Below are 21513 nucleotides of genomic sequence, written 5' to 3'. Positions count from 1 at the left end.
TAAGAGTACCTAAATCAGAACCTTGTCAAAACAGACACTCAGTAACTTCCAAAAGAAAATGAACTCCAATCTCTATCAACATTGGCTATCTCAAAAAAAAGGAAATAAGGAAAATAATTAACTTTTCCGTGTGCATTATATATCTGTATTGAGATTGTTACAATGAACATGTAGCATTATTTTTGAACATTTTACTTTTTGAAAAAGATGAACTTTTTCACTGACAAAGCAGAAAAATTAGTAACAGCAGCAGCATGTTACAAATTAATCTCCATTAAAAGGAAGTTAGTAAGTTACTGGTTTAAAAACAAATTAAAAAATAATTGAGCTTTATAATCCATGTAGTCCAAATAATGTAAATTCAGCCCAAAGAATTCACAGAAGGCCCATCAGATGAGATGCTTAACCTTATCAATCATCATTTCTGAGAATAGCTATGATCGACACTGTGTAATTAAAAGAGCAAAATTATAGACAGCCATAGAAAAAGTTTTCAAATAATGTAAGGTTTGTTTTCACATTCTCCTACACATACAAACTGTTAGCATTTATGTAAACATTTAAAACATACACGCAGTGCTGACTATATACAAATACACAATAATGTCATAAAAATAAAAACAGAAAAATGCGCACCAACTTCAAGGACATGTTTAACTCTAGGAAGAGAGTTGAATGGGAAGGAGAAGGTATGGTCTTTAACTCTATCTGTAATGTACTTTTCTTACTTTAAAAGATCCATATTCAATAAAATGTTAATTTTTGTCAAATTGGATGGCAGAAATGAGTGTAATGTTAATCTTTGTAGTACTCTGGAAAATCTGAAATGTAATTTTCAAGTTTAAGTAGAATTTTTAACAAAGTTTCATAGGACTATTTCTCATAATGTTCCTCAAGACAGAGGTACTGTATAAATCCAAAGCATATTTTAGTAAAAGCAATAATATAGGTTAAAATAATGTGGCCTAAGTAAGCATCTCTATTCTAGTACAGTTCAAAAAAATGAACTACATTTCTTATTTTTCAATATATTCTATACAAACTGTCTGCCTTTTAAGTTTTGACAGGTATTTATGCATCAAGGAGTTAGACAATCCTCTCCAACAACACCTGAATTATAAACTATAAATTCGAGGACAAAACACGCTCAGTAGAAAGCCACCCCATGTCTACAAGTAGCCACACTTATTACCCATACTCCACTCATTACTTAATTCTAGTTACTATCACTAAATAATTATCTTTTAATTGATGATTTCAATTAGCATCAGTACAGAAAATAAAATCTAAGCATACCATATGGTGTCTGTTCCCTTTAAATTCACTTTGATTTAGTCCACGAGAATAGGCAATGATATGTATTTTCATGACTTCTGGCATAAAGCCAAGACTCCTCATTCAAATTTGCTCCTAGACCAAAATGCCTCTAAAAGGGAACTTTAAGTCACTCTCAAAATTTTAAGCTGATATGACTTTTTTCTCTACTCATGATAATTTCTTTCTCAAATCATCTTCTAATGCTCAAACTATGTTGCTATTCAAAGAATGCTGGGCTGAGATTCAAGACACCTGGATTTTAATCCTATTTGTGCCACCAAACATGTGACCCAACCACATTCCTCTATTGCTCCCAGTTTTCTCATAAATTTAAATAATGGAAACAAATTAATGGAGTTTTTAAAAGTCATACTAAAGAACTCCATGGCTCTAGGCCTATATAATTTCTGCTCATTGGTTTTATATATTGATATTTTACCTATGTTTTAATTTGGGAAGAAATGGGCTTAGCTGCAGTTAGAGAAAGATAAACAGCATATGATCTCACTTATATGTGCAATCTAATGAACAAAATAAACTAAATAAACACAAGGAGAAACAAAGGAGAAACAATAAGAGAGAAACAAAGGCGCGGATACATGGAACAGATTTACAGATACTAGAGGTGAGGGGAGAGTGAAGAAGGGAGGGTGCGGGGGGGACTGGATGAAGGAAGGTGAAGGGATTAGCCAAAGAACATATATGTGTAACCGAATAACCTGTAGACACAGACAACAGTGTGGTGATGGCTGGAGGGAAGAATGCACAAGGTCTGGATGGAAACCCGCAAAGGGGAAGAAAATAAAGATACTATAGTAATAGTGTCAACAATAAAGTTTTTTTTAATCTTTTTTTAAAGATTTTATTTATTGAGCCCTGGCTGGCGTAGCTCAGTGGATTGAGCGTGGGCTGGGAACCAAAGTGTCCCAGGTTCGATTCCCAGCCAGGGTACATTCCTAGGTTGCAGGCCAGAACCCCTAGCAACCGCACATTGATGTCTGTCTGTCTGTCTGTCTGTCTGTCTCTCTCTCCCTCCCCTCTCTAAAAATAAAAATAAAATAAAATCTTTAAAAAAAATAAAATAAAATACTTCTTATTCTAAAAAAAAAAAAGATTTTATTTATTTATTTTTAGAGAGGGGAGGGAGGGAGAAAAAGAGAGAGAGAAATATCAATGTGTGGTTGCTAGGAGCCGTGGCCTGCAACCCAGGCATGTGCCCTGACTAGGAATCGAACCTGTGATGCCTTGGTTTGCAGCCCACGCTCAATCCACTGAGCTACGCCAGCCAGGGCTAACAATAAAGTTTTTTTTAAAAAGAATGGTCTTAGCTGCTTTTATAAAGTTTCAAAACTACTGCCTTAGATAATTCATTAAAGTTTCTTTTTATCAGATTGTTTTTCATTTATTTTCCATTTAAAAAATTCTAAGACACTATAATTTTGTTCTTAGACTGAAGATTGAATTGTTTACATCTTCCAGACATACTCTTTGTCAACTGTTCAAAATGGCAAACCAGAGGCATCCCTACCAATAGAAATGTTTAAGTTTTTAATTTTATCAGGTAGAGAAAACAGGTTGATTTGTGGCCAGCTAAAATTAATTTTAACAGCTTGATCAGAATTTAAGTTCTACATTTTAGTCACTACGAAACATAGTTCCTATGATTACAATTAACAGAAAAATGAAACATATCACTGTGTTAACTGAAAAAGAAAAGCTAGAATTCAACAGGTTTATGCTTCAAATAAAGTTAAAATGGAGGATGAACATGAGGAAACAATGAGAAGCATTCACATAAACTATCTAAAGAACTCAGTAAATTCTATCACTCACTACAAGACTGGATCAATAAAACTCTTGCTAACAAGAGATAAGGATGCATTAACAAAATGACCCTTTAGTGTTTTATGATTCCTAAGATAAAGTATGTTGTAAACACTTATTTCTTATTAGAATGTACTCAGACAGCTCTATTGTGTATAATAAAAATAGATTACCTTATCTGGTGTTGATTCAAAATAATCTTTCATCTGGTTATCCAATGGTGAGTCAGGAGGTGGTTTTATCTCATTATCCAAATGACAATTTTCAGGAGCCCTTTTTGTGGTTTTATTAATTTCAACTGTAATATCACTAATTTTAACTTCTTCAGAATTAACTTCTTTCATTTCTTCCTGCTGGCAAGCTATGTTTTTATCATCACGTGGTTTTGTCCCTAAAAATGTACTTTGAGTAACTGGATGAGGCATTTCTAATGCTGGTAGTGTACAACTAGTTCGTAATAAGCCCAATTTAGGGGAAACTTGAGAGTCTAACTTATTTTGCTGTGCAGAGTTAAATTTTGAGAGTTTAATTTTAGTCCAGTTGGAGTTCTTTTTAGCTGAGCTGTTTATTCCATTTAGTATACATTTCACAGGCTTTGTTTTTCTACTGGGGAAGAAACGATTACATTGAACATCCTGATTGGTTTCCTTCTGATGAAGTATTTGTCTTTCAATATCAGTCTGTTCTGATTTTTTTTCTGTAGGCTTTTCCTCCTTTACACTTTCTGTTTGTGAAGATTCCTTTTTTACCTCTACAGTATCTGACTCGATTTCACCAGCAATTTCTTCACAGAGCTGGAGAATGCTACCTCGTTTGGTCTTTCCTCCTTGCTCATTATCTACACTTTGTTCAGGCACTGATGGCTGTGGACTTTTCTGAGGTTTGGAACTAGTATTCACTTGTGAATGAACTGATTTCTTCATCTCATTCTTTTTAGAGAGCACTCCAGTAACCATTTTTGATCTTTTTATCTCAGAAGTTACAGGCACAGATTTTGTTTCCTCTTTTCTAGTATTCTTCTGAAGACAGTTTTCAGATCCTTTTACGTACTGAGAACTACATGTATAAGCTGTCTGATGCTCTACTTTGCGTTTTTTTCCTTTTGGAGAAGTTACTACTTCATTATTAATGACTGGATTTTCATCCACTCTAGAATCAGACTTTATTTCCAGTATTTTTCTTTTTACATGTTTTTGAGGTGTTTTAACTTTATTAGATTTACTTTGAGTATTGCTACAGTGCTCTTTTCTTGTTGGTGGCAAACTCTGTTTAACTGCTTGAACTTGACCCTGAATTTCTCTACTACGCAGAGACCTTGTTGAAACCTCTGTTAGCTGTTGTAGTCTTTGTGATCTCCGGTTAAGCTGTTCATTTGATTTTGGGGTCTCATGCACTGATTTTTTCTGAGATTTCTTATTTTTTGTAGATTCTTGTTGTGAAAGTCTCTTCACAGTCGCCATATTTTTATTAATGGACCTATTAGCTTTTTCATCATTGAATGCTGCTGTTGCTGACCTCGTACTCATACATATGCCTAATTCAGGCTGATTTATTTTACTTTCACTGGAAGATTTAACTAGTGATTTTATAGCTTCCTTTGGATTCGATTTTTTTGCTAGATTCTTTGGAGAACCTTGAATTTGTGCTTCTAAATTCTTATCCTCACTTTTTTTAATAACATTGGAGGGATTTTCTTTTGATTTCTCCTGAATGGACATCGTTCCTGAGTCAGGTCCTCCTGTTTTGAATAACTTCTGAGAGGATTCTTGTGTCCTGAAAGGTGAGAATGCTGAATGTCCAGTATTATTACTGAGGAGCAGGTCTTAAAAATTGACTTTCATGCTGATACACATTTTCAACATAATACTAGTTTGCTTCAAGTAAGGTTTCTGTCATCCCTTCAATGTAAGAAAAGCTGGCATCAAGACTGAAAGATATCTACTTTGCTTTAGGAAAGGCGATATAAATTTGGAAAAAACTTAATTCTGGTATTTTTAGAACTTTTTAGGAAAAAAATTTAGTTCAATCTGTTTTGTTAATTTGTTAATATTGGATTTCAGGCCTAGCCCTATTACTGGAGAAGTTATTTATCACTGACCTGTCTGTTTTGACAAAGTTTTTGAAAACTTTTGTCTTCTGGAATCTACAGATATTGAACTTTGATTCATTTGAAACATGTCTTACAGCTAACGCGTTCCTTCCCTCGTTTGCTGAGTCTGCTGGTTCCAAGTCCCTATATAACCTCTTTCGTTTAATAAAATATTTTATTAATATAGATTTCTTTTTGTGCTGCCATTTCTGAAAAATTAAAAAAGATAAAAATTAAATTTTGTACACTTGAAGAAACATGGCAATACTAACACTACACAGAAATAATATTTTTTAATATAAAATTTAACTTCCCTTTTGAATTATTTGGCCTGTATAACTAAAGCTAACAGAATAAAGTATCCCAAGTGCATTCCTATGAACAAATCAATAATATGTCTTATTTAAGCACACATGTTGAAAATCAGTTTATTACTTGAGATTACTTACAGTTCTTTTCCCACAAGACAGAATTGATATTTCAGCCACCATAACTCATGAAAATTTGACAAAATCATTCCTTATTATAGCTCAATACATTATATGGCACCTAAAAGAAAAAGTATTTTTAAGGTTTAAAAGGTATACAAGAAAAATGTAATCAATGATTCACCTCTCATTAAACATAACACTCCATAATTTTACCATCCTATCATTGGTCTTCAGAGCTCACTTAACATACAGCATAATTTCAGTATTTCTAACATGAAGTTAACCGATATCACATGCATCCAACAGAATAGCATGCAATCAATCTATGTTTTAAAAAATAAAGTATTAAAATACAGAAAAAAATTTGTCATATGTGCATATATGTTAAACTGATAAAGTAAAATCCTATTTTGAGGAAAATCAGTGCTACATAAATAACTCTACACATAGAAAAATAGACAGATAAAAAGGCAAATTTAAACACACACATTAATCTCTATTCTCCTGTAAAATCTACTAAAAATATACAATGCATTAAAAAATAAGACAAAACCATAAATCCAAGCCCTTCCTGGTGTGGCTCAGTGGACCGAGGGCCAGACTGCAAAGCAAAGGGTCACTGGTTTGATTCCCAGTCAGGGTACATGCCTGGATTGCAAGCCAGTTCCCCAAAAGGGGGTGCACGATAGGCAACCACACATTGATGTTTCTCTCCCTTTCTCTCTCCCTTCTGTTTTCTCTAAAAATAAATAAATAAAATCTTTAAAAAAAATTTAAAAAGATAAAGTAAGACAAAACCATAAATCTAAAGGAAAAGAACAAAAGAGAAAACAATAAAATAAAAAGTATGGAAGCTACAAAGGAAGACAAATAATAATTAACCTCAAACTTGAGAAAACCTGAATCCTGAGCTGGAAATCCTGAGCTGCAAATCCTGAGCTGCCTCTCAGTTTTCTCCATAAAGCATAGAATCCTCCAGGACCCAGGAAGTGGTAATACCAGGCTCCATAAGAGATGGGGATAAAAATGATGACTCAAAAAAAAAGAGGAAAGGCTCCAAGACTGCCTTTCCAATTACTAGCACCCAGAAGACTGACCTGCATCACTACCTGAAGACTGGAGGTATAAATCTCTAGAATAAGTAAAACAAAAGTTCTTTCATCTAGGGGCTTAACGGTCACAGCTCAGGCAAGAAGTATTAAAATGACAACAGAGGATTAAGTAGGAGTACATAAACTGATTGCTGAAACCTACTCCCTTCACACAAAGCCTTCTTTTTCTTTTTTTTTTTTAAGATTTTATTTACTTATTTTTAGAGAGGGAAGGGAGGGAGATAGATGAGAGAGAGAGAGAGAGAGAGGGAGAGAAACATCAATGTGCGGTTGCTGGGGGTTATGGCTTGCAACCCAGGCATGTACCCTGGCTGGGAATCGAACCTGGGACACTTTGGTTCCCAGCCTGTGCTCAATCCACTGAGCAATGCCAGCCAGGACCCAAAGCCTTCTTTATCTACTCAGAGACTCCTGGAGGACAGCAGCCAAGCCTATGCCTTCTACAAAGAAAACTGAAAGATTACAGTATTTTGTCATCAATTTGACAAACCTAGAGAAAAGAACTAAAAAATACTGATAGGTTCCATAGTCACTAAAAACAGACACACACACACACACACCAGTCAAGATGGTGGTATAGGTAAATGCAGTACTAGAATCCTTGCACAACCACATAAAAATTACACCTAAACTACATGACAACCATCATTCAGAACCACCTGAAAACTAGCCCAACGTTAAGTCCTAGAACTAAGGATATAAAAAAGCCACATCAAGACTGGTAGGAGGGGTAGAGACACCAAACAAGCTGGTCCCACATTCAGGAGTGGCAGATATAAATCAGGAGGGATATCTGGGCTGCAGGGGTCCCCTGTGATGAATGAGGGGGTCCCAAGCCCACACCAAGCCCCCAGTCCTTGATTCCAGGCCAGGAAGAAAAGTCCTCATAACTTCTGGTTGCAAAAACCAGTGGAGTTTCTGGATGAGTGAGTTGGTGAGTGGCTGGAGACTCAGGCATTCCTCTTAAAGGGCTGTGCATGGACTTACTCAGACTCCCTTACTCTAAGCGCTAGTGCTGGGGCAGCAGCTTGAAAGGCATCGGAAACATACAGGGAGGAACTGAATTGCCTGACATTAGGACAAGGAGTGGAGGGGCAGCTTTCTCCCCAACAGAGTGCTGGCAGAGGACTTTGTTCCTTTTCTGAGCCTCCCAGCACAAAGCAGGCAGGTGCCAGATCTGAGTTCCCATCAACCTGGCTAGGGCTGACAAACCTGCCCTGGTGATTTCCCTGAGACCCCACCCAACTTGTAGACCCAACCTAAGCCATTTCCAGAGGCTTTTCAATACAAACAGCCTATCTTGGCTCATGCTTCAGACTTTCCTAAAATCTCTCAAACAAGTAGCATCTGGCCTTGGTATGCCTTGTACCTCCTGCTAAATGGCCCTAGGTCTGGCACATGCAACAGCCAACCCCGGTTCACAGCTTGGCCTTTCCTGTGCACCTACAAACCTAGCACAACTAGCCGTCATCTACAGGTTGTTTTGTAGCTCATGTCAGGTGACCTTAGCCTGCACCTCCTAGGAGGTTCCAGAGACAGCTTCAGACCACATCAAAGCACCACCCAACCACTTCCACAAGTGACACACTCAAGTGGCAAACACAGTGGTTACCAGAGCAGAGCCCCACTGAAGTAAGTCCTGCTTATGGGCTGAGCCCCTGCACAACTGATCCTTCGAGGTGGTCAGCCAGTCCTTGCAGCTGATTGTCCTGGGGGGTAAATTCCTTCCACTGAGGTGCCAACAACAATTAAGGCACAACTACAGCCCACAGAGGGGCACACCTGGAGTGCCCAGCTCTGGTGAACGGTGAGGCTGTGCCACTGGATGCTATAGGACACTTAACACCTACAACAAAAGGCCACTCTACCAAGCCTAGGAGATGAAGCAGCTCTATCTAATTCACTGAAACGAATACAGGGAAGTGGCCAAAATGAGGCAGCAAAGAAACAAATCCCAAATTAAAGCACAGACCAAACTCTAGAAAAAGAATTAAACAAAATGGAAACAAGCAATCTTACAGATGCAAAGGTCAAACACTGGTTATAAGGATGCTCAATGAACTTAGGGGAAGAGTAGATGAACATAATGAAAACTTCAACAAAGAGATAAGAAACAAAAAGAAACTAGAAAACAAAAAAGAACCAGTCAGAAATGAAGAATACACTACAGGGAATCAACAGTAGTGTAGATGAAGCAGAGGATCAAATTAGAGATTTGAAAGATAAAAAAGTAGAAAGCACCCAACTGGAACAGAAAAAAAAAAAAAATGATGATAGTATAAGGAGCCTCTGGGACAAAAACAAGCACACCAACATTCACATCATGGGGATGCCAGAAGAGAGAGCAGGAATAAAAACCTATGTGAAAAATATAACGATGGAATGAGATACCACTTCACACCGGTCAGAATGGCCATCATAAACAAAACAACAAACATGCTGGAGAGGATATGGAGAAAAGGGAACCTTAGTGCACTGTTGGTAGAAATGCAAACTGGTGCAGCCACTGTGGAAAACAGTATGGAATTTCCTCAGAACACTAAAAATGGAGCTGCCTTTTGACCCAGCAATTCCACTGCTAGGATTATGCCCTAAGAGCCCTGAAACACCAATCCAAAAGAACCTATGCACCCCAATGTTCACAGCAGCACAATTTACAATAGCCAAGTGCTGGAAGCAACCTAAGTGCCCATCAGTGAGTGAGTGGATCAAAAAACTATGGTACATTTACACAATGGAATTCTACGCAGAGAACTTCTAGCAGAGAGGAAAAAGGAGTTTCTACCCCTTGTGACAACATGGATGGAACTGGAGAGCACTATGCTAAGTGAAAAAAGCCAGGTGGTGAGGGACAAATACCATATGATCTCACCTTTAACTGGAACATAATCAACAACAGAAAAAAACAAACAAAATATAACCAGAGACACTGAAATTAAGAACAATTTAACAACAGCCAGAGGGGAAGCGGGAGGGGTCAGTGGGGAGAAGGGTTTTCAGGAACTGCTATACAGGACACATGGACAAAACCAAGGGGTAGGGTGGAGGGGAGGGAGGTAGAATTGGCTGGGGTGGGGGGGAGTGGTGAGGGGAAAATGCAGACAACTGTAATTGCACAACAAAAATTAAAAATAAATAAATAAATAAATAAATACTAATGAAAAATAATAATGATGGAAACTTACCTCAACTGGTCAAGGAAACAGACATTCAAGTTAAGGAAGCATAGATAGTCCCAAACAAGGTGATCCCAAAGAGGCCCACACCAAGACACATCACAATGAAAACATGAAAGGTTAAAAAGAGAGAATCTTAAAAGCAGGAAGAGAAAAGCAGTTAGTTATCTACAAGGGAGCTCCCATAAGACTATCAGCTGATTTCTCAACAGAAGCTTTGCAGGCCAAAAGGAACTGGCAAGAAATATTCAAAGTGATTAAAAGCAAGAACCTACAACCAAGATTACTCTATATAAAGAGCTGCACAGACAAGAAAAAACTAAATAAGTTTATCACCACCAAACCAGTATTGAGAAAATATTAAAGGGTCTTCTTTAAGAAGAAAAAGATAAATAAAAATGTGAATAAAATGGCAATAAATACATATCTATGAACAATTACTTTAAATGATGAAATCTTGCAATCTACAACAACATAGATGGATATAGAGAGTATTGTGCTGAATGAAATAAGTCAGACAGAGGAAGAAAAATGACATGTAATGTCAGCTTTATGTGGACTCTCACAAAACAAAATAAAGAGACAGAACAGAAACAGACTCATAGAGAACATTCTGCCAGATGCGAAGGGGATTAGGGAAATGAATGATAAAGGTGAAGGGATTAGAAAGTACAATTTGATAGTTACAGAAGTCATGGGGATGTAAAGTACAGCAAAAGGAATGAGTCAATAACACTGCAATAACTATGGAAGGTTAGATTGGTACTAGATTTACCAGGATGATCACTTAGTAAGTCATATAACATATAATCTCTAGGTTGTACACCAGAAATTAATATAATATTGTATGCCAATTGCAACTGGAAAATAAAATTACCGAAAGCCGAAAAAAAGGACACATACACACTCACTCACACCCTATAATCAGACTACCAGCCCACCCACTATTTCAACAGACAGCATACAATCAGTTTTCAGTACCTCGATTGTAACCACTGAGCAAATAAACAAGAATTTCCACATACACAAAGAAAACCTTAAAATGGAAAAGGAAAAGAAAAACAGGAAACAAGTAGTTTGGAAGAAACAAACTATGCAGTAACAAAAACTTTAAAAAAGGTCAATTCATCCACGAAATACACAAAAACATTCACAGCACAAAAAAGATGTCTTTAAAATGAAAAATAGTACAAAAGAAATTTAAAAGTTAATAAAAGCATTACAAGATAAAGGTAAGGAGATCTCTATACAGTTAAACAAAAAGATTCAGATGACAAACAGGAGACAAAAAGATAAGAAAAGTAAAGGACTACCAATGAACATCCAACAACCTAGTCACTAGGGTTAGAAAAAAGAGAAAAAGCACTAAAAAAAAAAACAAAAAAAAAAAAACAAGAAATTTCCTAAAACTAAAGACATAAGTTTCCAGATTGAAATGGCCAAAATTATCTAGCACAATGAGAATAAGATTTTAAAAAGCATATTATGAGAAATGTAAGATGACCCTCAAGTTTCTAGAGGGAGGAAAAAACCCTCAATTATATACATTAGATTAAGGATCAGAATTACATAGACTTCTCAATGCCAACAGAACAGAGGTAAGGGGAAAATCCTTCAAAACGCAGAAAGAAAATTATGTTCAAAGTAGAATTCAATGTCCAAATAATTAAGTGTGAGCCTCGAATAAGAATACTCTTAAACATGTAGGGTTTCAAAGAATTGACTTCCCATTTGTATTCTAGGAATTACAAGAGAAAGTGCAGCAAAAAATGAATGTATTAAAGTGAATCAGAGAAAAAGGAGAAAAGAGTTCAGAAATAAACAATGAAAAGATAACATATGTGCCATTGCTGAATTTCATATGAGTAAGTTAGATAATTAAAAAGATTTTATAAAAAGAACTGCTATTGATAATACAAATATGCTTATGTACCCAGTCTTGATTCTCTACTCATGCCAGTAAAAGGAATGAGTTGGCAATACTGAAATACTGAGGATATCTGCAAATATTTCTTTCTTAGTACCATCAACTTTTGGAGTACACAAACCAAAAAAGCAAGAATCATGCTATATAGGGTAACACAAGAAGTCTTCCACTAATTCAGCAAATATCTTTAAGAGTGTTGCAGAGGTGATACAATTAAATAAGGAGAGATAATAAAAGAAATTTTGAAAGAAAATTATTTGCAGAAAAAAAATCCAAGGCAATCAATAGAAAAACTATTAGTATGTGAATTCACTATGGTAAATAAACCATACCCAAACCATTTTTGGGTTTTAAAAAAAAACCCAAAAGCTTTAAATAAACAACGATCAATTGAAATATATAACAGAAGAAAATATCACACACCAGTTTCAATACTACACACATACATAAATCAAAAAAAAAATGTAATGGGGTGTAGATTTGTGCTTGCTGATATTAAAATATGTTTAGTTGTAATAATTAATGATTTTGTTTCAACATATCAATAAGGTAAGAGAGACTCTAAAACAGGCCAGAATGCTTAAAGAAACTTAGTACATATTTATAAAGGTGGTATTAATTTCATTAATTTCAAATTAATGAAGAAAAGATTATTCATTAATTGATGTTAAGACAGCCAGGTAACCATCTGGGCAATTTTGGTTTAAGAGTGAGATGATATCCAGGAAAAAATTAGTCATTAAAAAGTAAACCATTAAAATAGTGTGAGAATTTTAATATTTATTATCAGAGAGAAAATGCTTTTGAGCCTTGTCACAAAATTCAGAAGCCAAGTTTGAGAGACACAAGTGGCAAAAAATACTGTCAATAAATAGCAAAAGCTAGTACATTCTATATTCACAAGAAAGAAACCACAAATAGCTACTGTGATAACAGAATAATATAAATATAAAAGAACTGTGGGACCAAGAACTGTCACAACTGTGAAAAAAGCTTACTTTTCACTTATATATCCATTTAAATGTTTTATTATGTAGACATACAATCTTGGCAAAAACTTAAAATATTAGTTATATTTCTCTCTGAAAATATAAAGTATATTTGACACACTAACTAATCATCTTGGAAAGCACCAAATTATGAAAGTATAAGCCACTTACCTTAAGGAAATGGAAATCGCATATCTCTTTTTTCTTTAAGTTGACGAATGATGCTTCTAATAACTTCCCGTGTTATTTGGGAATTAATCTTTAAATGAAAATTCTATAGCTAAGATAAAACAATCTATTAAAAAACACAAGAATACAGAAACAGTATTATCTATTAAATGATGTAATAAAACAACTTACACTAAGCAAGACTAAGTCAACAATGGCTTAACAACAATTTTCACAATTATATGCAAAACATCACACAGCTGCAACATGGGCACCATCTCATATTTATATGAGTTTAATATATGTGGGCTTTCTTCCAAAATAATCACTACATCCTACCCCAAACCCCACCTACGTGGGAGTGTATCTTTCTTCCTAACTAATGCTGAGCTTGGCCACTCCTTATTTCAGTCTCAAGGTGAGCAAAATGTACTTCCCTGCCTCCAAAGCCTTGGCCATCTGACTTGTTTTGGCTAATGGGACGTCAGCAGAAATGATGCAAAGATTTGCAATGTCTTTGTGCAGTTGGGCTTGCACTCTTGTATCTCTGCCATCACCAAGAAAAATAGCTTCACCAGATAGACACTGCCCCTTCAGCCTAGGACCCAGAATAAACTATACATAGAACTAAGCCAAATCCCAAATAAGGTTCCAAGCCCAACCTACAATGAGAAGCCCACCCACACCCAAAGATGCCCCGCCAAGCCTAACCTAAATTACCTAACCCACTCTACAAATGTATAAGCAAAATTAATAAAGTGTTGTTTTAAGTCATTGAGTTCCAGGGCAGCTTTGCATGCAGCAATACCTGTTAATTTACACATTGCAGTTATTTTTGTTTTCTGGGAAGCTCCAAACTTACAATACTGAAGATTAAGCCTCTGAGGTACAATAACTTAGAAAACAAATTTTATTTCTTTTACTACTTTAGCACTAAGAATCCTAATTTTTAAAATGACAAATTATATCGTTGTACTTTTCCTCTCAATTTTAAATATTTAATACATTTGGCAGTTGGCACCTACTTTAGAAAAGAGGTAAATTCATACACAAATCTACAGTAGTTGTCAATCACCTGTTCAGGTATGCTATGGTTAATTTCACTTTAGTTTGCCCTACATGCTAAGTCATCATGAATCTAGCATTATAAAAGTTAATAACCCCTTTTCTATTAAATAAACCTTGCAATCAAGTACCAAAATGTATTCTCTAGCCTGCTAACAAATTGAGAAGACACACCCCACAACCATAGCTAACCTATTAATATAATCCTAATAAAATCAATATTGGGACCAAAAACCAATAATCAAACTTTACCTAAAATGACCACTTTCAAAAACCCACAAAAACATTTTAATTTTACTACAGATATTTACAACATACATGTTAGAAAGTACCCAAGAATTTAAGATTACATCTAATTTCCCACTATGCTTTATAATAAAATGTTATCAAATTTTAATCAAAATATTTACATTACACATCACATTTTAATTTGTTTTAAAATATTTTATAATTGATATATAATTCTTATACCATAAAATTCACTTTTTAAATATACTTTATTGATCATGCCATTACAGTTGTTCCATTTTCCCCTTCACTCCCCTCCACCCTGCATACCCTCTCCCACCCACATTCCTCCCTTTAGTTCATATCCATGTGTCATACTTATAAGTTCCTTAGCCTCTACATTTCCCATACTATTCTTACCCTCCCCCTATTTTCTACCTACCATCTATGCTACTTACTCTCTGTACCTTTCCCCCCCTCCCCCCCCCACTCCCCTGTTGCTAACATTCCATGTGATCTCCATTTCTGTGGTTCTGTTCCTGTTCTAGTTGTTTGCTTAGTTTTTGTTTTAGGTGTGGTTGTTAATAATTGTGAGTTTGCTGTCATTTTACTGTACATGTTTTCTATCTTCTTTTTCTTAGATAAGTCCCTTTAACATTTCATATAATAAGGGCTTGGTGATGATAAACTCCTTTAACTTGACCTTATCTGAGAAGCACTTTCTCTGCCCTTCCATCTAAATGAAAGCTTTGCTGGATAGAGCAATCTTGGATGGAGGTCCTTGCCTTTCATGACTTGGAATACTTCTTTCCAGCCCCTTCTTGCCTGCAAGGTCTCTTTTGAGAAATCAGCTGACAGTCTGATGGGAACTCCTTTGTAGGTAACTGTCTCACCTCTTGCTGCTTCTAGGATTCTCTCCTTCATTTTAATCTTGGCTAATGTAATTATGATGTGCCTTGGTGTGTTCCTCCTTGGGTCCAGCTTCTTTGGGACTCTCTGAGCTTTCTGGACTTCCTGGAAGTCTATTTCCTTTGCCAGATTGGGGAAGTTCTCCTTTATTATTTGTTCAAATAAGTTTTCCACTTGTTGCTCTTCCTCTTCTCCTTCTGGTACCCCTATAATTCGGATGTTGGAACGTTCAGAGATGTCCTGGAGGTTCCTAAGTTTCTTCTCATTTTTTTGAATTCTAGTTTCTTAATTCTTTTTCATTTAGTTGGTTGTTTCTTCCTTCTGGCCCACTCCATTGATTTGAGTCCCAGTTTCCTTCCCATCACTATCGGTGGGAATATTTTCCTTTATTTCACTTAGCATAGCCTTCAATTTTTCCCCTAATTTGCAATCAAATTCAACCAATTCTGTGAGCATCCTGATTACCAGTGCTTTGAACCGTGCATCTGATAGGTTGGCTATCTCTTCGTCATTTAGTTGTATTTGCTCTGAGCTTTGATTTGTTCTCTCATTTGGGCCATTTTGTTTGTCATGACGCACCTGTTACATATGAGGGGTGGAGCCTTAGGTGTTCGCCTGGGCAGGGCAACCCAGTTGCTGGGTTGTGACACTGTATGTGGGGCAGGGGTCCAAGAGGAAACAATGGCGCTAACTCTGCTCTCTGCCGGATTTCAGTCCCTTCCACCTCTTCCCCCAAGCAAACTGAGCCCTTTTGGTGCTGACTGTCATGTAGGTGGGTTTGTGTATGTTCTAGGCCCCTGTGGGTCTCTCCAACAAACTCTCCTGTGAGGCTAGGAGTCTCCCCTGGCACGTTAACCCCCACAGGTGTTTTCAATTGGTGTTTTGAGGCTTTATTTCCCTGTGCTGGGTCCCTGGTTTGCATGGTCTGTCTTGCTCCCCATTTTGGCCTGGTTTATCTGTGTGCGAATGTGGGACCGCCCAGTTCCTTAAACCACCTTGCACGCTGCACCCCTCCATGATCTGCCCCCCTCGCTGGGTCTGCCCGCTGCCACCTTGTGCACCTGGGGTCCACCAGCCACTACTTTTTTTTGCCAAGACCCCTCTCCACCCAGCCACCCGACTTCGCCCCTCCTACCGGTCTGGATGAATGTGTCTACTTTAACTCCTTGGTTGTCAAACTTCCATACAGTTCAATTTTCTTTCAGTACTGGTTGTTTTTTTTTTTCTAAATTTTTGTTGTCCTTATTTTGGTTGTGCGAGGAGTCACAGTGTGTCTACCTACGCCTCCATCTTGGCTGGAAAAAGAAATCCACCTTTTTATAGTGTACAATTTAGTGGTCCTTAGTATGTTTGGAATTGTACAACTGCCATGATCTAACTCCAGAATATTTGTATAAGCTACCTCCAGTGTGTTAGACCATGCTGTAACAGGGTGCAGAGGGGTCCTCAAAGTGTAGGAGAAATTTCCCACTGCCCATGGTTGGGGGAAGAGAAGGGATGAAACCACTTAGTATACTTTGCCTATTTGTGGCAAGTTGATGGCTAGTTAATAGTTGTGCTACCAGGCCTGGCAAAAGGACTACGTGACTTTAAGAGCACTCAGGGACTCATGATATAGTCAAGGAAGGCAGAAGCCCCTGTGTAATGAGTCACCTTTGTCCTGACGAAAGATGGCAGCTGAATAAATGTAAAACATATGGGAGAAGTGGCAAAAGAAGCAAATTGTAGAAGGAGCCAGATTTGAGGTCATGTAGGAAGCTCCAGGTCATTTAAAATAAGGGTGGGTCCACCATGGGGTAATGAGGAAGCAACAAGAAGCCATAATGGCCAACAGTCAGGATTCCACCATGCAGCTGGGTATAATAAGGGAAAGGCAGGTATGAGGAGATGCAGCCATCCAGGCTGTAGAGCAGGAAGCAGGCATGCCAGTCTGTAGCAAGCCGGAGCTGGAGTAAGAAAGAGGGGACCCACTAGGAAGCCTGTCTAAAGAAGATACCGGCAAATCTGATGGATCTGGGAATTGTAGGGATCTACCTAACCAAGCACAGATTCATGGGAGATGCCTGGAATACTGAACTGTGGGGGGGAATGCTCAGACTGTTGACTTTTGCTTCTCTAAAGGATGTATAGAGAAGCCACTTTCTTGCGACATGTACCTTCCTAGACTTCACCATGATCCACAATAAAAAAGCACATGTTTTCCTGGACTACTACACAGAGGTTGGGGACAACATACCCCAGATCCTGAAGGAGAGAGCTCTTGCGAAAGGATGGCAACTCTGAAACCCATGAGTGTGTCTTCCAGAGCAAATGGAGAACTGTTTGTGCAGCTGGCTTAAGAACAGATCAGGATATGGGGAATTTGGGGGGCATGTTTTTGGCTTATAGCGTGGTAGGGAATAATGAAAGTGCTGGGTCTCATGGGAGAACAGGGCTCTGAACAGGAATGCTCTCAGCCCCTCCTTCAAGGTTGAAATCTTATAAATAAAAACCTGTTTCAACACTAATTATTGGGTTATGCATCAAGGTGCCACATGGATGTGGCCAGGTTTGCTCCATTAACACTACCACCCTGAGTGTACCTGATCTCCAGAATATTTTCATTACTCCTAAAAGAAACCCTGTACCCATTAGCAGTCATTCCCCGTTTCCCACTCCTTCCAGCCTCTTACAATTACAAATCTACTTTCTATCTCTACAAATTTGGTTATTTTAGATGTCTTGTACAAATGGAATCACAAAATGTTCAGCCTTTTGGGCTTCGCATTCACTTAGCATAACATTTTGAGGGTTCTAGTAATGTAGCATGTATTAAAAATACCTTGTTTTTTATGCTGAAGACTATTCCATCATATGAACATGCCAGTTTTGTTTATCTAGTCACGAACTGATGGACTGCTTGATGGACTGTTTCTACCTTTTGGTTCCCATGAATAATGCTGGATAAACAATCCTGAATGAGTTTTTGTGTGTGTTTTAGGTCTCTTGGAGATATATACACACACACACTATAATTGCTGGGCCAGATAGTAACTTAAGGTTAAATTTTAAGGAACTATTTCCCAAACCAGCTGCATCATTTTAAATTTCCACCAGCTTTGTATGAAAGTTCCAATTTCTCTACAATGCTTGTCAGCATTTGTTATTATTTTTACATTTTAGTCATCCTTTTGGGTGTAAAGTGCTATTGCATTATAGCTTTAATTTGCATTTTCCCAATCACATTGAGTATCTTTTCATATATTTATTGGCCAATTCTATTTCTTATCTGGAAAAATGTCTATTAGAATCCTTTCCACATTTTAAAAATTTAGTCACTTTCCTTTTTATTATTGAGATGTAAGAGCTCTTTACCTGGATATTAAGCTTTCATCAGATGTATGATTTACAAATACTTTCTCCATGAAGATATACATTTATGTAGTTTTAGCTTACATTTAGATCTTTAATTTATCTTGAGTTCACTTTGTACATGGTATGAGGTGGGGTAAAATGAGAATGAGGCGCTCAAGAGAGCAATGGAAGCCCCATACCCCTCCCCCATGCCTTGCCCAAATGCAACTCCTCCATCTGGCTGTTTCTGAGTTCAAATGGATCCCAGAGTTCTATGAGGTGCTCTAGCAAATTAATTGAACCCAAGGAAGACGTCAAGGGAACTTGTGGTTTATAGAAGCACAGGTAAAAACTTGGATTTTGCAACTGGCATTGAGTTGAAGGTCATTGGAACCTCCAGTTCAGTCAGTAGCTGGTCACTCAGAAGCACAGGTAACAACCTGGGCTTGTGAGTGTTTGGGGGGCAGAGGAGGTTAAGACTGAATCCTTAACCTGTAGGATCTGACACTATCAGTGTTGAACTGTAGAACACCTTGATGGTGTCTGGAATTGCTTGTTATTGTACAGGATGCCCCCCAAGACACACAGACACACACACACACAGAGGCACATGTACAGAAATTGGGTTCAAGAACCTAACTGATACAGCATTTGTCTTTATCTAACTTGTTTCATTTACCATAATGCCCTAGAGGTACATTTATGTTATGGCTTCATTCTTTTTATGGCTGAATAATATTCCACTGTGTATATATACATCTTTATCCATTCATCCAATGATACTTCAGTTGTTTCCACATCTTGGCTATTGTAAATAATGCTGCAATGAATTGCAACAAATATGGGGGTGCATATTATCATTTTGAGTTAGTGCTTTTCATTTTCTTTGGATAAATATGCAGAAGTGGAATTGCTGGATCATATAGTAACTCTATTTTTAATTTTCTGAGAAACCTCCATACTATTTTCCAAAGTGGCTGCATCAACTAACATTCTCATCAACAGTACACAAGGGTTCCCTTTTCTCCACTTCCTCACCGACACTTATTTCTTGTCTTTTTGGATGATAGCCATTCTAACAGATGTGAGGTGATATCTCACTGTGGTTTTAATTTGCATTTCTCTCATGATTAGGGATGTTGAACATCTTGTCATATGCCTGAAGGCCATCTGTCTGTCTTCTTTGGAAAAATGTCTAGTCAGATCTTCTGACCATTTTTTAATTGGATTTTTTTTTTTTGCTATTGAGTTCTATGAGTCCTTTACATATTTTGGATATTAACCCCTTATCAAATATATCATTTATAAATATCTTCTCCCATTCAGTAGGTTACCTTTACATCTTGTTGTTGGTTTCCTTTGCTTTGCAGAAGCTGTTTAGTTTGACATAGTTCCCACGTATTTATTTTTGCTTGTGTTGTTTTTGCTTTTGGTGTCAGATTCAAAAAATCATCACTAAGACTGATATTGAGGAGCTTACCATCTATATTTTCTTCTAGGAGTTTTAGGATTTCAGGTCTTACATTCAAGTTTTTAATTCATTTTGAGTTAATTTTTATGTGAGGTGTAAGACAAGGGTCCAATTTCATTCCTTTGCATGTGGCTTTCCAGTGTTCACAACACCATTTACTGGAGACACTGTTCTTTTCCCCATTGTATATTCTTGGCTTCTTTTTTTGTTTTTAATTTTATTCATTGATTTTTAGAGAGAGAGGAAGGATGAAGGGGAAGCAGAGTGGGAAGGAGGGGAAGGGGGGGAGGGAGATTGACTGACTGATTGCCTGATTTGTTGCTTCACTTATTTATGCATTCATTGACTGACTCTTTTATGTGCCCCAACCAGGATCAACCTTGGCACACTGGGACAACACTCTAACCAACTGAGCTACCTGGGAAGGGTTCTCGGTTCATTTTGCAGTAAGTTTTTTAATGAGGAAGTGTGAGCCCCTCAGCTTTGTTACTGTTTTTCAAAATTGTTTTGGCTATTCTATATGAATTTTAGGAGCTTCTCAATTTCTGCAAGTCAGCTAGGATTTCGGCAAGGATTGCACTCAATCTATAGATCAATATGGAATATTGCCATCTTAACAGTAAATCTTCTAATCCTTACACATAGATATCTTTTCATTTATTTAGGTTATCTTTAATTTTGTAAGCAATATTTCATAATTTTTAGTGTCAAGCCTTACACATTTGTTAAATTTGCTTGTAAGTACAGTAACTTAACATTGTCATTGGGTTCTGCAATGTTAAGGGAAACGATATAAATGAAACCAATTTCATCACAGATATAGGCTAATTGATCTAAAAGAGAGTTAAGATCCTATGGCACCCATTACCATTCTAAGAAATGCTACAATTTATCATCAGTTACAATTTCTTGAGACATTATCAAGGACCTACTGTACTTTATTTTTTTTTACTTATTATAAAAGGAATTCTTTTCTAATCTCCTTTTTGGATGGTTCATGGGGTAGTATGCAGAAATACAAATGATTTTTGTACATTGACTTTGTATTCTATAACCTTGTTGAATTCATTTATTAGTTCTAATAAGTTTTTTTGTGGATTCCTTAGGATTTTTATCATATAAGATCAAGTTATCTGCAAGTAGAAATAGTTTTTTCATTACTTTCTAACCTGGATGTCTTTATTTCTTTTTCTTGCCTAACTGTCCTGGGTAGAACCTCCAGCACAATGTTGAATGTAAGTGGCAAGAAGAGACATCCTTGTCTTCTTGTTGATCTTAGGGGGAAAGCCTTCAGTCTATGGAACTATATCTGTGTTACAGAGAATAATGTATGTAAAGGAAAAAAAATAAGTTAAATTATATTTGTCTTTCTCTTAACCATCACTAAAGATGACACAGTAGAAACATTTCCAAACAGTAAGTCCTTAAAACAGGTCCTGACACAACATAAACACTTACTTAGTACTAACTATAA

General features: G+C 36.9%; 1 protein-coding gene across 7 annotated transcripts in view; it reads right to left on the bottom strand.

Moving 5' to 3' along the window:
* Positions 1-21513, bottom strand: part of ESCO1 (establishment of sister chromatid cohesion N-acetyltransferase 1) — a 68341-nt gene that overhangs the window by 43213 nt on the left and 3615 nt on the right. For 3 of the 7 annotated variants that reach the window (XR_003685370.2, XR_004899259.1, XM_028523738.2), the window contains exons 2-4: positions 13037-13160; positions 5680-5779; positions 3315-5439 (exon numbers count right to left, since the gene is read on the bottom strand). Coding sequence is in view for 5 of the 7 variants with exons in the window: in XM_028523738.2 (XP_028379539.1) it covers positions 3315-4859 (1545 nt within the window). In the remaining 2 variants the exon portion in view is untranslated. The remainder of the gene's footprint in view (positions 1-3314; positions 5440-5679; positions 5780-13036; positions 13161-21513) is intronic. The other 4 variants (XM_036009225.1, XM_036009224.1, XM_036009227.1 and 1 more) reach the window with 3 other exon arrangements.

This window comes from Phyllostomus discolor, chromosome 9, assembly GCF_004126475.2.
Source record: "Phyllostomus discolor isolate MPI-MPIP mPhyDis1 chromosome 9, mPhyDis1.pri.v3, whole genome shotgun sequence".
NCBI classification, from domain to species: Eukaryota; Metazoa; Chordata; class Mammalia; order Chiroptera; family Phyllostomidae; genus Phyllostomus; species Phyllostomus discolor.
The sequence above is the reverse complement of the archived record's forward strand: the minus strand, read 5'-3'. Positions and strand labels throughout refer to the sequence as shown.